The sequence below is a fragment of the Vespa velutina genome, chromosome 7 (assembly GCF_912470025.1).
Source record: "Vespa velutina chromosome 7, iVesVel2.1, whole genome shotgun sequence".
Classification (NCBI taxonomy): domain Eukaryota; kingdom Metazoa; phylum Arthropoda; class Insecta; order Hymenoptera; family Vespidae; genus Vespa; species Vespa velutina.
In genome coordinates this window covers 5,931,271-5,946,824 of record NC_062194.1, presented here as the reverse complement: position 1 = coordinate 5,946,824, position 15,554 = coordinate 5,931,271, and the positions used below count along the sequence as shown (strand labels likewise).

At 31.8% G+C, this 15,554-nt stretch overlaps 3 protein-coding genes across 6 annotated transcripts in view; 2 read left to right on the top strand and 1 right to left on the bottom strand.

The window, feature by feature from the left end:
• Window positions 1–5,118, top strand: part of LOC124950492 — a 76,690-nt gene extending 71,572 nt beyond the window's left edge. The window contains exons 24-30 of the mRNA XM_047497255.1: window positions 1,689–1,893; window positions 2,229–2,487; window positions 2,573–2,684; window positions 2,853–2,975; window positions 3,184–3,338; window positions 3,421–3,500; window positions 3,712–5,118. Of these exons, the coding sequence (XP_047353211.1) occupies window positions 1,689–1,893; window positions 2,229–2,487; window positions 2,573–2,684; window positions 2,853–2,975; window positions 3,184–3,338; window positions 3,421–3,500; window positions 3,712–3,880 (1,103 nt within the window). The 3' untranslated portion in view covers window positions 3,881–5,118. The remainder of the gene's footprint in view (window positions 1–1,688; window positions 1,894–2,228; window positions 2,488–2,572; window positions 2,685–2,852; window positions 2,976–3,183; window positions 3,339–3,420; window positions 3,501–3,711) is intronic.
• A 205-nt stretch (window positions 5,119–5,323) lies between these two features.
• LOC124950487 overlaps window positions 5,324–15,554 on the top strand; it is a 57,866-nt gene continuing 47,635 nt past the window's right edge. The window contains exons 1-2 of one of the 2 annotated variants that reach the window (XM_047497241.1): window positions 5,324–7,389; window positions 7,717–10,432. In XM_047497241.1, coding sequence (XP_047353197.1) covers window positions 10,279–10,432 — 154 coding nt within the window. In that variant the 5' untranslated portion in view covers window positions 5,324–7,389; window positions 7,717–10,278. Of the gene's footprint in view, window positions 10,433–15,554 lie in introns of both variants that reach the window. The other variant, XM_047497242.1, reaches the window with a different exon arrangement.
• Window positions 10,947–15,432, bottom strand: LOC124950488 (A disintegrin and metalloproteinase with thrombospondin motifs 9-like). 3 transcript variants are annotated; one of them, XM_047497249.1, is made up of 4 exons: window positions 13,593–14,275; window positions 12,250–12,543; window positions 11,761–11,873; window positions 10,947–11,068 (listed from the first exon to the last, which is right to left on the bottom strand). In XM_047497249.1, the coding sequence occupies exons 1-4, from the start codon at window positions 14,110–14,112 to the stop codon at window positions 10,952–10,954; spliced, it is 1,044 nt and encodes a 347-aa protein (XP_047353205.1). In that variant the 5' UTR covers window positions 14,113–14,275; the 3' UTR covers window positions 10,947–10,951. The 3 variants fall into 3 exon arrangements, 2 of the variants coding, with proteins under 2 accessions (XP_047353205.1, XP_047353206.1); XR_007101379.1 differs by having other exon boundaries at window positions 10,976–11,068; window positions 12,257–12,543; window positions 13,593–15,432; XM_047497250.1 differs by lacking the exon at window positions 10,947–11,068 and having other exon boundaries at window positions 11,738–11,873; window positions 12,257–12,543; window positions 13,593–15,432.

The following is a 15,554-nucleotide window of genomic DNA, read 5'->3' as shown; positions in this document are numbered from 1 at the left end:
ACGATCTTTCCTATTGGAAGGAATTACAATCTCCACAGCTTGTGAACAATTATAAGAATTCGATGATCGATTTGCATAATCGAAACGTTACTGTGAACGATCTAGCTCGATCTTCACGGGTCGTCGATCAAGACGCTTCGACGAACAGCGAAACCACGAGCCCTCTAGCCGATCGCGTCAGACAGATCGGTGGACCGCACTCAGGAACCGGAAGCACGCTTCCCTCGGTCTACGGCCCGATTCCGTACAGTCAGTAAAAACGCACCCATACGTTTCCACGAACAATGAGTATATACATATGCATATGTACAATATATCTATCTTGTATCTTATGTATCAATCGTGTCGGCCTAATACCGTTATATCCATTAGTTTTTCGTTGATTCAGATTTTGATTTGAATTTTTAAATTTGCCACTGTACCTCGATAAAATTAATAATAAGAACGGGGAGAAAGAAACAAACTGAAAAAAAAAAAAAAAATAAAAGAAAAGAAAAAAAAGCATTTCTCCGTCGTTCTTTTCGTCGTCGTGACTTTTCTTTTCTTTTCTTTTCTTTGCACTTATAAAAAAGTTATTTAGCGATAAGAAATATATATTAAACTTTTGATTCGCGTGTTAAAACCATCGGCTTGGAATCTTTTATGTGGGAAACCCAAGTACTTTCTAAGATCGTTCTGAAACTTTTCTAGGCGAACTTCTATTAGATAATAACGTACATATATATGTTTACTTAGGACGTTCACAAGTTTTCTTTTTTTGCGATGAGAAAGAGCGAGTGTGTTATATCCTATATGTTAACTGCGCTTGCGCGAATAAGATATTCCCCGGCAAAATTGGCCAGTAGTGACGTTTGCTTTATCAGTCGCATCATCTCCGTGCATCCAAGCGAATGTACGCGTTAGTCGATTGACAGATTCGCATTTTCGTGTCATTGAACTTCGTGCCAGTTGACATAGACGATATATCGATTTGATTTTTAGAATGAAAATCGCTCGATAAAACGAAATGAAAATATTTTTACGACAGCCCGTCGTCGAGTCCGATTTAAAAAGTAAAGCGTAATGTCTCGTTTCTATATCGATTTTATTAAAATTCATTTATTTTTCATGATCAATGTCAGTTTAATAAATTGGAATGTTTTAATCAAGGAAATAAGAAATGTTTTCGTCTTAAGGGCTTTCAGTTTCTTTTTTCTTCTTCTTCTTCTTTCTTTTTTCTTTTTTTTTTTTTTTTTTTTTTTATCGTTGCTTTTCTTTTCTTTTTTATTTTTGTTTTTGTTCTCGATATACTTACTATATGTAAATACATAAATGATCGCGAACGTTCAAATATCCATTTAAATATTTTCCTTATTTTAACTCATTCCTTTCTCACGACATAACGAAGCCATATGTTTCCGAGTTAACCGCTTAACAAGTTACGACCTTAAAGTAGGTCATTCTGGCGTTATCTTTTAGATCCAATTTTTTTTTTTTTTTTTTTTATTATTCTTTTTCTTCCGCCATTAAATTCTTCCTCCACAAATTTGTCATGGGATAATAATATTATAATGTTAAAGTATAATTTACAATCGTAATTTGTCTAATAAAGGAATAATAAAAGAGGGATAAAAAGAAAACTGGAAATATAATTTATGTAACAACGAATCTGTAAAAATGATTTTAATTATTTAATCTTATGGAAATAGAATCTCCGAGGCGCTATGTGGAGGGCGAAGTAACGATTCATTATCGTTCGCCAGTACGCACAGAAGCGAAGGAGCCCTTGAGCGAGGAAGAACTTGCAAGAAGAAGCGCGGAAAATATGCGACGTGTTTATCAGGAAGAAAGACGTCGGAAATATCTTCAGGAATTGCACGATATAGATTCTAGAAGACATACGGACAATTTCATGTGAGTCAATATAAATATTTCATTGAGTAACATCTTTTTTAATGTGACGTCATGAATTTCGCATTTGCATAAAATTCTATACGATACTAAAAATAAACGCAGGTGTCAGGTAATTGAATATCGTACGAGTCTTACGATTTAGCATATATATATATATATATATATATATATATATATATATATATATATGCATATGTATGTTTTATATGGAATGTATTACAATATATAAAATTGATCGATTGTATTGATCTTTTATTATTTTTTTTTTTTTTTTTTTTTTTTTTTATTTATTTCTTTATTTATTTATTTCATTTTTCTTTTCTTTTTTTATCTAGACCGTCACAAAAATCACCGATTCCGTTAAATCGTTACGATGACTTCGTGGATGATCTTAGCCATAGAAGCAGATCACAGGAACAAACTCCGGAGCCACGATTACTGGCAAGAGCTCTTTACAATTTCGTTGGACAATCTTCTCGCGAATTGACTTTCCGCCGTGGAGATATAATTTTTGTTAGACGTCAGGTTGATAAAAATTGGTACGAGGGTGAACACAATGCAATGGTCGGTCTGTTTCCCTTTAACTACGTCGAGGTAATAACATGACCTAAATTAAAAGTTACGTAATACGGCAATAATTCATCGATCAATTTTTAACCGAACATGCTTGTCCAAGCAGATTTTACCTTACGATGGAATGAGAACTACACCGAAGAAACCATACGAAGGACAGGCACGCGCTAAGTTCAACTTCGTGGCGCAGACCAATCTGGAATTATCATTGGCCAAGGGTAAACTCATAAGTTTCTATTATCGTACTACTATATGAAAGATATTGATGTTTTTCTTGAAAATAACGATTTGTTCTTTTCTTTTTTCTTTTTTTTTATTCTTTTTTATTTTTTCTAATTTTTTCTTTTTCTTTTTTCTTTTCTTTTTTTTTTTCTTTTCTTTCTCAGGTGAACTTGTAGTTTTGACTAGAAGAGTCGACGAAAATTGGTACGAAGGACGAATCGGTAACAGAAAGGGAATATTCCCAATTTCTTATGTCGAAGTTATCAGTGAACCTGGACTTAGATCAGGTAAAATTTTATATAAAAATCTTTATTAAATTTGATTGACTACGAATCACATTTCTTATTTATATATATATATATATATATAAAAAGAAAAATATATATATAATATATATATATAATAATATATATATAATAATATATATATATATATAATAAAAAAATATATATATATAAATAAAAAAAAAAAAAAAAAAAAATTTTTTTTCCTCAGAGACCCCAGTACAAAACAAACCAATCGCATCGCCGGCAGCGCATAGTCTTTTAGCCAATGGATCAGCTGGTGGGAAGATGAGTATGGGTCCTCATCATTATGTGCCGTCTATACCGGTTAACATGAACACAACACAGCCCCACTATAATTCACTGGTGAGCGAAAATTTTCAATCGATTATTTAATCGTTTCTCTTATTTATATAATCAAATATATTTGTTATAATTTTAATTAAAGCCACGAATGGGAGGAAGCAAGCTGCAGGTATCTCATATCAACGAAACATTACATATAGACACGCACTCTGAACCAGTACCGTAAGTTTCTTTGTGAAAATTTTAACACACATTTCTATTAAAATACAATAGAGAGTTAGAGAGCGAGAATTAGAGAGTGAGCGAGCATGTGTATGTACATGTGTGTATGTGTGTATATGTGTATGTGTGTGTATGAGAGAGAGAGAGAGAGAGAGAGAAAAAGTGAAAAAAAGAAAATGAAAGAATTAAATCGATTTGTTTAATTTGCCAGATATCGAGCACTATATAACTATAGACCACAAAATGAGGACGAATTGGAGTTGAAGGAAGGCGACACGGTCTATGTAATGGAAAAATGTGACGATGGATGGTATGTTGGTTCTAGCCAAAGAACTGGCTATTTTGGCACCTTCCCAGGCAACTACGTCGAAAGATTATAAATTTGTATATTGGGAGAAAACATCAAGAGTTTCCAATAACCAAAGAACCGGCTATTACTATGTTGTATTAGAAAATGAACAATTTTCTTTCTCTTTTTTTTTTTTTTTTTCATCGTACCTTCCGCCGGTTTATATCCCGAGCTTGCTATAATGAGTGCGATTATGCAGTTAGAAAGAGAAGAATTTAAAAAAATAAAAAACAAAACTAAAGGATAGGCTAGGAACAACACGACAGTCTTCCTTTACATTGTTTCAATGTGTATATAAATAATGTTCTTCCTACCGATCTAGTGAAAATTATAAGCAAATTGTTTGAATGCGAATCGGCGGTAGTGGGGGACAATAAAATTTTGCAAGAATATATATACATATATATATATATATATATATATATATATATATATACTCTTGTATATCGAAGCCGTAACAATCACGCATACGTATAGGATTTGTAATGTCCGAATTTTACCAAAAAATTAAATCTCTTAGAAGCCTATTGAAAAAAAAAAAGGGCATAAATGTAAGTAGTGTATAATAACGATTAATAATTTATTATGTTATGATACATTAACTTTATTCTTAATTATTATACGAAATGAAAATGAGCACGAAAGAAATGTCCACTTTCTAATTAATTCTATGGTAAAATTTTTATTTAACGATATCAGCTAATTATATAGTAGAAATCGAAAGTGGTCATTTCTTTTGATATTTCTTTTATGTTTGTTTTCTTTTAAACGAGATCATTGTCGTCTCGGAATGACAAAATTGTTTCGCGTTTAAAATTTTGAAATTATAATTTCGCGTATTTTATCGAAACGAGGAGTTTCCGTCGAGCCTACTTCCATGTAGTATCCGAAATACGCGCAAGTATGAAACAACGAATGCTTCGTTGAAAAAAAAAAATAAATAAATAAATAAAAATAAAAAAACACTTGCGCCAATATCGAGTCTTTCGAATATCTTAATAAAATTAAAGGATATTTTAATCGAGTGTCATCTTAATTTACGAACAACGTCACGCTCGCGCGACGATCGATTTTTCCACGATCTTACACGATGATCTCGAGGGATGGAAAAATGACGAAAAGAAAAAAAACAACAGAAATAAATAAAAAAAGAAAAAAGAAAAAAGAAAAAAAAAATTAAAACGAACGACGATTGAGTTTTAACGATTTTAAGAGAAAAGATAAGAAAAAGGAAAAAGGAAAAAAAAATAACGAGAAAACTAAAGTCACCCTATAATTTCAAGATTATAGATAAAAACGATTCACGTTATTGTTACATTTGCAAGTATTTAAAAAGTAATGGCTTATCATTGAAAGTTTGCCTTCCCAAATTAATATTTTTGTAAAGATTATTTGTACCTAGAATATTATGTGTATATATAATAATATATATATATATATATATATATATATATATATATATATATATATATATATATATATACAAACGCGTACAGTTACGATACGTTCAGACATGATATATCAAATATAATATATTATATCCAAATATATCATATTATATAAGTAAACGATTCAGCGTATACACACGTGGCGTTATTATTACGAATCCATAAATATGAGCGTGTCCACGTATATATACATATACATACGTACATATATACAAGCATAAATACACGCTTACATATATACATACACACAATACGTGCATAATCACACGTAGACACGTTAAAAAACTGACAATTAATTTAACTATAAACAACCACAGATATCGTATAATATTCACAACTATTAATTAACTGCATGCAAGCACGACAATGACGTCGTTAATTTAGACGCCCCTTTGCCATGACAGTACGAGTTCTTTAACTTGTAAGCTTAGTTATATAAATGAAGGTAATTAAAGTTGAAAATCAGACAATACTTATTATTACGATATTATAAATCCATAGGGAGGAAGAGAGAGAGAGAGAGAGAGAGAGAGATAAAAAAGAAAAGGACAAATATCTAATAAGATCGATCATTCATAAAAAAAAAAAGAAACGAATGATCGATAGATCTTTCCATAAAAACAAAAGAGAAGTGCTTTTCATGGTTTTTCGGAAAGTTCACGAGCTTCTAGTCAGTAGCATATCTTTTACTGGCTTTCTCTGTACGTCTACATCTTACCTTTTACACGTCTCTTTAAATCAGGTTAATATATATATATATATATATATATATATATATATATATATATTTAATTAACATATCGAATTGATGTCAGATAAGTACAAGAATACATTTCGTGTCCGAATGTACGAGACGATTTAATTGATCAAACTAAACGAAGTTTTTATTTACTTAATAAGAAATCTTTCGTCAAAAAACAAAAAAAAATATATAAGAGAGATTGGTATATATATATATATATATATATATATATATATATATGCATAGCGAACGCGTTGTTTTCATTCATTTTAGATGAGGATTGGGGGGAAAAAATGATTCGATAGTAAAAAAGAAAAAAAAAAACGATAGAAAAAGAAAATACTAAAGAACGATCTGAGGTAAATATTTTTATTGTAGTGTATATTTCTCATTATATGTAACGCTATAACATCTTGCTTATATGAGATTTCGTTTTATTAAATCTTTCATTTGCACCAACGATGTTATCATTATGTATACTTTGGATACGAATAAAACCTAGTCCATTATTGACGTTAATCATTTAAGCCAAAGATTCAAGATAGTATACAGAATGAAATTCACATTTAAACGCATTATAGTAAAAAAAAAAGGAAAAAAACCCTTAAGAATAGATTATTTTATTAAAAAAAAAAAAAAAAAAAAATGATCTTTACGTTGCATTATATTATGGTTCTTCTTGATCACAGTTTTGATTTTTAGACGGATATGAATCCTATAAAAATTAACAATTGATTTAATATTTGTCGAAAAAAAAAATAGATTATGTCTACTCAATCCTACTTTGTAAATACTTACGAAAACTTACTCTACGATTATTCTTTCCCTTTCTGAATATGAAATATCCTTTTGCGTATATGTAACTGTCAAGGTCAAGTGATGTCACAACTGCAATAGATAAATAATGTTAACTTATTAAATGACATCGATTTTTATAAAAATTCCTGTAAACATTCGAATTACCTGATGTATTCTTCATTAATCGTTGTTTCTAAAACCATATATATGTACCAACTAGATACTATCTGCGTTATAAGAACAAGCAGTTGAATTCTCTGAATTCTCCTAAATCGCGATTCTCGTAACACAAGAAAAAAAAACAGAAAAAAAAAATAAAAGAAAGAAAGAAAAAAGAAAAAAGAATCGAATCTAAAATATTACTATCAACAATTTTAACAGTCTATCCTATTACATTCTTGCTCGATGCTTGGTCGTTGATGATCCACACATAAAGAAGGTCTCAATATAATCCTATAAGCTTCCAATTCATTACTACTAATTATTTCACTCTCATTATAGGAGGAACGTACGCAATGAAGTTGACGTGTTTGAATACCAAAATGTCCACAGGTAACAGAACATGTTTCCCATGGTCCTGGTAACCACTTGTAATCGCAACTAGAAAATTATTCGCTTTAAATAATTTCATCATTTATAAATTAATTAATAATTATCTATGTATCTATAAATGTTTATATGTTATAGACAGATTGATTAATATATTGACGATTATGAATAATGAATTATGAGGAACAAAAACATTGACAATAATAAATTTTAGCGTTGGCTTTTTTTAAATGATTTTATAATCTGCTCATCATTCATAATGCCTTTATTTATCATTAAATCTATATATATATATATATATACCTTTATATTTACCTTTGTATGTTACAGGTTTCCATTTTTAAGAAAGGCTTGGAAAGAAATGCACATTTCCTTCTGGAAACGATTCTTCCAGTTTTATCATCCTTACAAGCAATCATTTTCCTGCGTATTCCTCCTCCACAGCTGACAGAACAAAAATTCCATCCACCCACTGACCATAGATATCGTTTGTCTGTATTTCTTTCATTACGATTTATGGAATACCGTGAAGATACAGCGATCGATGTACCTGATTTAACGACGTCTTTCGGTACTGCGAACTGTATAAAATGATGAAAATTAGAAAGAAAAGAAAAAAAAAAAAAAAAGAAAAGAAAAGAAAGAAAAAGAAAAAACAATAAGAACATCTGTTCCAATACTTTCGTAAAGTATAATACTGATCGTAAATTTCATTTAAAAAAGAAAATGAGAAAGGATATTCAATTATTTTTTTTATACCGATACGATGACATCATCCAGAGCTATCCCTCTCGTCTTTATGGCATATTTGTTATTACTAATTATTTGAATTCGAAAAGCAATACCCTCGACTGCCAATAACTCATGACCTTTTGTATTAAAATCTTTTACTTTGTGCCGCCTTCTTTTTCCATCCATTATAACAAAAGTTGTACTGATTTTATCGGTAAACGATGTTTTCATTATAGTAACATTCACTGCCATGTTAATACCATTGCGTGGTAATACAGCTACACGCGTCATTGCTGCAAGTAGATATTTGTTCTTATTTATATATGTATACATATATATATATATATATACATATTCTTTTCTTTATTTTTAACTTTAAAAGCCAACGAAATTAATGTCAACGATAATTTATTATTATTTAAAACGTGTTAAATTAAATATTAATTTGTTCATCATAGCACGATATTTTCGATAATATTTATGGATTATTTTAAATAATAGAGCTATTATTCGATTCAATGTAAATATTTATTTTCAGGAAACAATTTCGTACGTTCAAACAAATAATTGAATCGAATTACTAATTGATTATCTTTAGGATAGGAAGATATTGAGTTTGGGAATTTCGTGTGGACGATATATCTCATAAGATCTAACTCTTAGCGAATAGTAAATTAATTATTCATGTTTCTCGGTCACTTGGAGTGAAACTTGTAGTATTCTCTCCCTCCCTCTCTCTCTCTCTCTCTCTCTCTCTCTCTCTCTCTCACTCATTCTCTTGGTGAAAATTCAATTTTAACCGGAGTTACCATAACTAACCTCGGCGAAGTTTACGTTGAAACTTGTTGACAACATGGTCGCAATCAGTATCATTGCCATTGCAAGTACCACAACTATCCAATATCTTTTCTGAATTGAAAACATTATCGCAACCCATTCGCCTACATTCACCCTAAAAAAGAAAAGGAATAATAATTCGTTATTTCGAAATTCACACAGTTTGTCCTTCCTCGATCTCTGATAGATAATGAAAGTTTCCCTTCGTTACCTGAATACAAATATCCGTAGAACCGTAGGAACAAGGAGTGCCATTCATTAGGTTCTTCCCGCTATAAAAAATTTCTCCGGTCTCTTTGCTACGGCAAATCAATCGGCATTTTAACTCATGTTCCTCGGGCTCGTAAGCCAACCAGGTCATATTTACTTTAGATGATATTTCTTTATAATCTAAAATACCGATCAGTCTTGAACATTGCTGAGCACGAAGGTCAACGTTCGTCGTGCATTTAGCTGACTCGCAAATTTTGCAATCGTCGCTCGGACCCATACAATATTTCCCACCGTATGCTGGTCTACGATAACGTGATCATTTATTTATTTTTTCTTTTTTAATTCAAAAAAAGAAAAAAAAAAAAAAAAAGAAAAACATATGCACGATAAATCCGTTTACCGTGGATTGTTGCAAGAACGTAATCTACATTGGATACCAATGCCACATGTTCTGGTACATTTGTTCCAAGAGCTCCAAGCACTCCATCCTCCATTTCTTGGATTATAAAATAGTGGCTCTAAGTTCGATCTTTCCCGGTCCATGGATTCGCAGCGGCCGTTTATACACCACTGTAAAAATTAATTATCCTAATTGTAATATATAGATGAGCAAGTGGGTTATAATTAAACTTTGTTATACGTTTATCTTACTTTATTTTTTCCACAAAGAGTACCTTCCATCGGTGGTCCCTTTTTAGTTTTGCATGCTTGAGAAATATTAGAATTGCCACACCATAAACGTGAACATGGTTCACGAATTTCAAAACTTTTACATAGGTGATAACTAACGAATGAACGCAAGATTAAAAAGTTGATCGATATATTTTCATAGTTGTTTCTTTCTTTTTTTTTGTTTGTTTTCTTTTATATTAATGTTAACTTACCCTTGGCCAAATTCCACTCGACATTGTTCATCCATTGTAAACATTTCTTGTATGTTTATATCCAATCGTGTAGTGTTATTGTCGTTCGGTCGATTCAATAAACAGGACCACTGTCTAGAATAGTCGAGTCGATTCATTAGTTTGTGAGATGTTACAGAGTGAGATACTGTGTATATTACGCTGAACAATAAGAGATAAGTAATTTACAACGTTACTTGACTTTTCGATGGAATTCTTTCTTGGAACATGTAGACCAATAAAAATGATGGAAGGTCGCAGCTACCATAGGAGCCATCACGCTACCAAGAGACGCTTCTTCGACGCAAAAATTTCCAGCGGTTTTATCACCATCATGAGTCAAGCCCAAGCTATTTATGTATGTATGTAAAAAATAATTTTAAATTTGTCTGAATTTGTTTTCTTTTTTTTCTTTTTTTTTTTTTTTTTCTTTAGAAAAGAAATATAGAAGCCAATAGGTTTTAATTAATTATATATATATACATATATACATATTTATTTATATAAAAGATATTTTTATAAATCTTTCGAATGATAATAATTTTACTAACATGTGCGCTACTTCGTGAGCTATAATGAAAGCACTTGTTAAACCTTCGTCTCGATTCAAAGTACAAGATCTCGCAGGATTGCAAACTCCCGATACAGGAGCATATCCTGAAGGACCACCGATGTCCAAACGAGTTAACCATATTGCTATGTCATGACTGTCCTTTGATAAGGACAAGAGCTTTCGATTCCACTTGTTGACATTCTCTAATGATCTCTTCGAGTTACCATCTTGAATCTACGTATGGAATACTGATATCATTAGAATTCAATATAATCGATACGTATACACATATATAATTAACATTTCGAGAATATATTAAGTAGAAGAATCATTCAAATTTAAATGATCTTACCAAACTGTCCTTTTTTTCCTTATAAAGGATTACACGAGCAACGACGAGAATCATATTCGAGTCGAGAGAAGGATCTCTAAAAATGGCACTGACCTGAAACATTTTTTCCATTTTAAAATATCGAACGTCTACTGTCAACTTATTTTTCTTATTTTTGAATTATTAAAAAATGATAAAAATAAGAGTCACATTTCAATATTTGTATATCTCTCTTATAAACTCGATCAAATATAATCGACAGTTTTTTTTTTAATAAAAATTTAAAGTTTTCTTTAGCCATATCATAATCCTATCTGTCTCTCCTTAAGCTTTTCAGTAAGTAAATTGCTAATTAATACGGGGAATTACGTTTCGTTTAAACTCGTTTCTACTTTCGTCGTAAAATCGAAGATAAAAACTGAAAAGTTTTGAACGTTTATGGAGCTTCGTTTATAGAGCTCATTCAAAGAGATAAATCGAGTGGCAATTAAATACAAATTGATCACATTCTTCGTCTGGTCAAAGTAGTATTACGATTTTGTAGGCATTTTAATCGTCGGAATGAGAAATGAAAAATAAAAGAAAAATAAAAATAAAAAGTAGAAGAAAAAGAAAAAAGAAGAAAGAAAAAAAAATTGTTCTCATTAATAATTAATAATTAATGAAATTATTTTTCATGAAATTTATATTTTCTTATAAATGATACATCCATGCCTCTTTGTATCGTTAATAAGATTCAATATGGAAAAAAGTGAAATATCTGAAAAGGAAAAGAAATAAAATAACACTATATAATGTTTACTCACAATATTGAGTAATGCCAGAACGTATTGTTGAACACGTGGACCGTGAAACTCAATGACGGAATAATCTACAGCAATTGCAACCTCCAACCATCGTCGTGGCAATTGTTTCCTTTCTACGTCAATGGGTTATAATAAAATATCATTATAATTATTTGTAACGTAATTATATGAGACATAGTGATATTTATTAAACCATCTTGGTATTGGAATTTTCAATTGGCTAATTTCAACGAAGTGATAATTGATACGACGTTATAAAATGGCGCATATTAATTGTTTCCCACAAAAGAATGAATTTTATATAGGTCGATTATTCAAACAACCAATTAATTAATTAATTAATTAATTTTTTGATTAATTAATTAAGTAATTGATTATGTTGTGGAAAACAAAGTGCAAGAAACGAGAGAGAGAGAGAGAGAGAGAGAGAATGAGAGTGAGAGTGAGAAAGAAAGAAAGAGTAAAAAAAAGGGAAGAAGTTTCATATACTCGGTACTTTGCTTCTGCTCCAAGATGGATTAGAAAAATAACCGACATCTTCGGGATCATTCCTTTGTGGCAATCGTTCGATCATAACGTCCTCATCCTTTTTCAAGAAATCCTCATTGTCCTCAACACCGAGATCAAAATTTTCCATGTCAAAGACATCTCCGGTGAGATTATAAAATCCATTATTACTTTTAATGCTTGGAATTTCTCGTTTCAATCGTCTTGTAAAATTTCTTGATTCATCCTTTTTCTTGGTATAATACAAAGGGAAAATTTCGATCGATGGACCAAAATCTGAAAGAAGATAAACAAATTTTGAGGAGGGAGAAAAAAGCTAAAGAAAGAAAGAGAGAGAGAATCAGACTGGGAGAGAGAGAGAATCAGACTGGGAGAGAGAGAGAGAGAGAAATCCTTCGATCCTGTACGGAGTAATACGATTTATATTTACGTTGTAAATAGACATCATAATGAAATGTATATACATTCCTACGAATGTATTTGTATATAAAGTGAGAGAGAAGATAGAGAGAGAGAGAGAGAAAAAGAGAGAGAGAGAGAGAGAGAGAGAGAAAAGATAAAAAGAAAGAGAAAGAAAGAGAAAGAGAGAGAGGGAAGTGAGAAAAAGAGAGAGAGAGAGAGAGAGAGAAGTGAAAAAAGAGGGAGAGAGGGGAAGAGAGAGAGAGATAGGAACTGGGTCATAGCACATGTTTGTCGTAGCATGGCAGGTGGAGAGGATCTATAACGTTTTACTAAGAATACAAGAGCTACTGGTGGACACGTCTAGGACGTAGCATACAAATGTTAATACCGATGCAACGTTGGGAAACTATATAAACACTCGATCTCTCGTTCGAATCTATCTGCAACAATTCCTAGATACGTTAGCGTGGGTGTGCCGGTATATTATAGGGGAATGTCAATTGAAATAACGTTTTAACTTTTTCTTTTTTTTTCTCTTTCTCTCTCTCTCTCTCTCTCTCTCTCTCTCTTTATAACATGCATTTAACTTTGAAATTAGAAAACTTTTATATAACTACACACACACACATATATATATATATATATATACATACATATTGTTAAGATTTTATTTAATTTTTTTCATTGTAAAATAAATTATTAATACATATCCGAAGATTAATATTTGTTGAATCTACGTTAAAATATTTATACCGTAAATTATAAATGTATATATATATATAATATGAATATTCTTTTAATGATTAAAACGAAAGATATTTTTTAACGAATGAATATGAATAAAATCTTTATAACGTTACGCTCGTTTGTAATAGCTGTTTCAAAAGTGCATTCGTATTGGGTTATTAAAAATTTTTTCTTACTTCTCGACGATTTTTTCGATGACGACCACCATCCGGTATTATTCGATTCGTAAAATATATGCCGGCCATTCGTCAATGGTTCAACGAAGTAGGATCTACCATCGATAATGATAAATGCATAAATTTCATCCAAACAAATCGTTAAAACAACAGACGAAATATTTTCATTGTTTTCGACGATTCCGTGTCTTAGATCACAGTCGAAATTTTTATTGAAATATTTTCCTCCTCGTAAATGAAGATCCTTCGAAAGTATTAATCGATCATTGATCGTAGTTCTCAACGTCCAATTTTTAATAATAACGTAGATCGTCGTTTCCTCCTGTAGATTCCTCGAATGATTTTCGAATGGTAATCGATGATCACGTAACGATGAGGATAGATTATCCGTTATTATTCTCGGATAAATGATCTCATATTCGATGAAACTTTGAATGAGCTCGTCGACGCGCGATTTACAGGCTATCGTACCGAGCAACCAGGTCGTTACTAGTAAACTCGAGAGTTTCGATTGTGGCATGCTTGCACCTTGTCACATTAATTAAATTCCGTACGGTTGCTTTCGCACAGACTCGCTCTCTCTCTCTCTCTCTCTCCTACTCTCTCTCCTTCTCTCTCTCTTTTTCTCTCTCTTTCTCTCCCTCTATCTCTATCTCTATCTTTCTCCGTGATACTCGAAACGCATGATAAAATTTTACGTATACCTATACACCCACGAGAGAGAGAGAGAAAGAGACAGAAAGAGAAAGAGACAGAAAGGGAAAGAGAGAGAAAGAGGGAATAAGAGAGAATAAGAGAGAAACATAGAAAATCACAATTTATACGGGCAAATCGTTTTTCCACTGGCTAAATAACGCTCGCGCGTTATGTCGGAAACACTCGAACGTTTAATAATTTCAACTACACTCCTTTCGCCACTCGACTCTTTATACGCTCGCACTCGTTAAACTTTGGCCGAAGTACTAGTTGTTGAATAAAGCGAATTACGGTGAATATTAACGAGCGTGTACCAACGACATCGAATAGTATGTATTATATACACACACACATACTCACATATATATATATATATATATATAAAGTCAGTCAATTTTACAAAACGTTAACACATACGAATAGAATGACTTTGACGGCAATGACAACAACTGACACTGAATGACAATGAATGATACGATATGACGTATCAGATCTATCAAATCTTAACGGGTGAAATCATTCTTCGTTAAAATTGTTCTCGGTAGAGGAAACAAGTGGAGTCATGGATCAATACGTGAAACAACTGGATAGTTTTTCAAACGATTTCAATGGAAAATCTCCGGATATAATTTATGGGAGGGGAAAAAATAAATAAAAAAAATAAATAAATAAAAAAAGATAGAGCGAGAGAAAGAGAGAGAGAAATAGGGAATCGTAATTTGTGAAAACTACGACTTGGAAACATCGCTGGATTAAACTAAAGGAGGAAATTCTTTCTAATTAAGGTCTAATCAAAAGTGCATTCGTTTGGTACGCGGTACGCGTTGCAACTGGCGAGCACATGGACGAGGAAAACGACGAAACCACGCGCCCACGAGAAAGAGAGAGATAGAGAGGGAAAGAGAAAGAAAGAGAGAAAGAAAGAGAAAGAGACAGAAACAGAGAAAAGAAAAAGATAGAAGACGAGACAGAGAAGGACGAGCGAGCCGGATATTCTGCGAAGCCGAGAACGCATCGCATCGACGAATGCAAACGCATCGTTGCGGGGCTAGAAAAAGCACACCAGTCAAGTACTTGGCAACCGGCACAAGTTCTAATAATGGCGGCTTTATGTCCAACGTAAGTACTCTCTTCTCCGATCTTCCACTGACAAACTGTCTCTTTTCGAATTTATCGAATCTCAAGGAATTCTCTATCTATATTGCCATATCGACCACCTGCGGCATGAACTAACTCAGCAAGTAATTGTTTTACAGGTTCGACGAT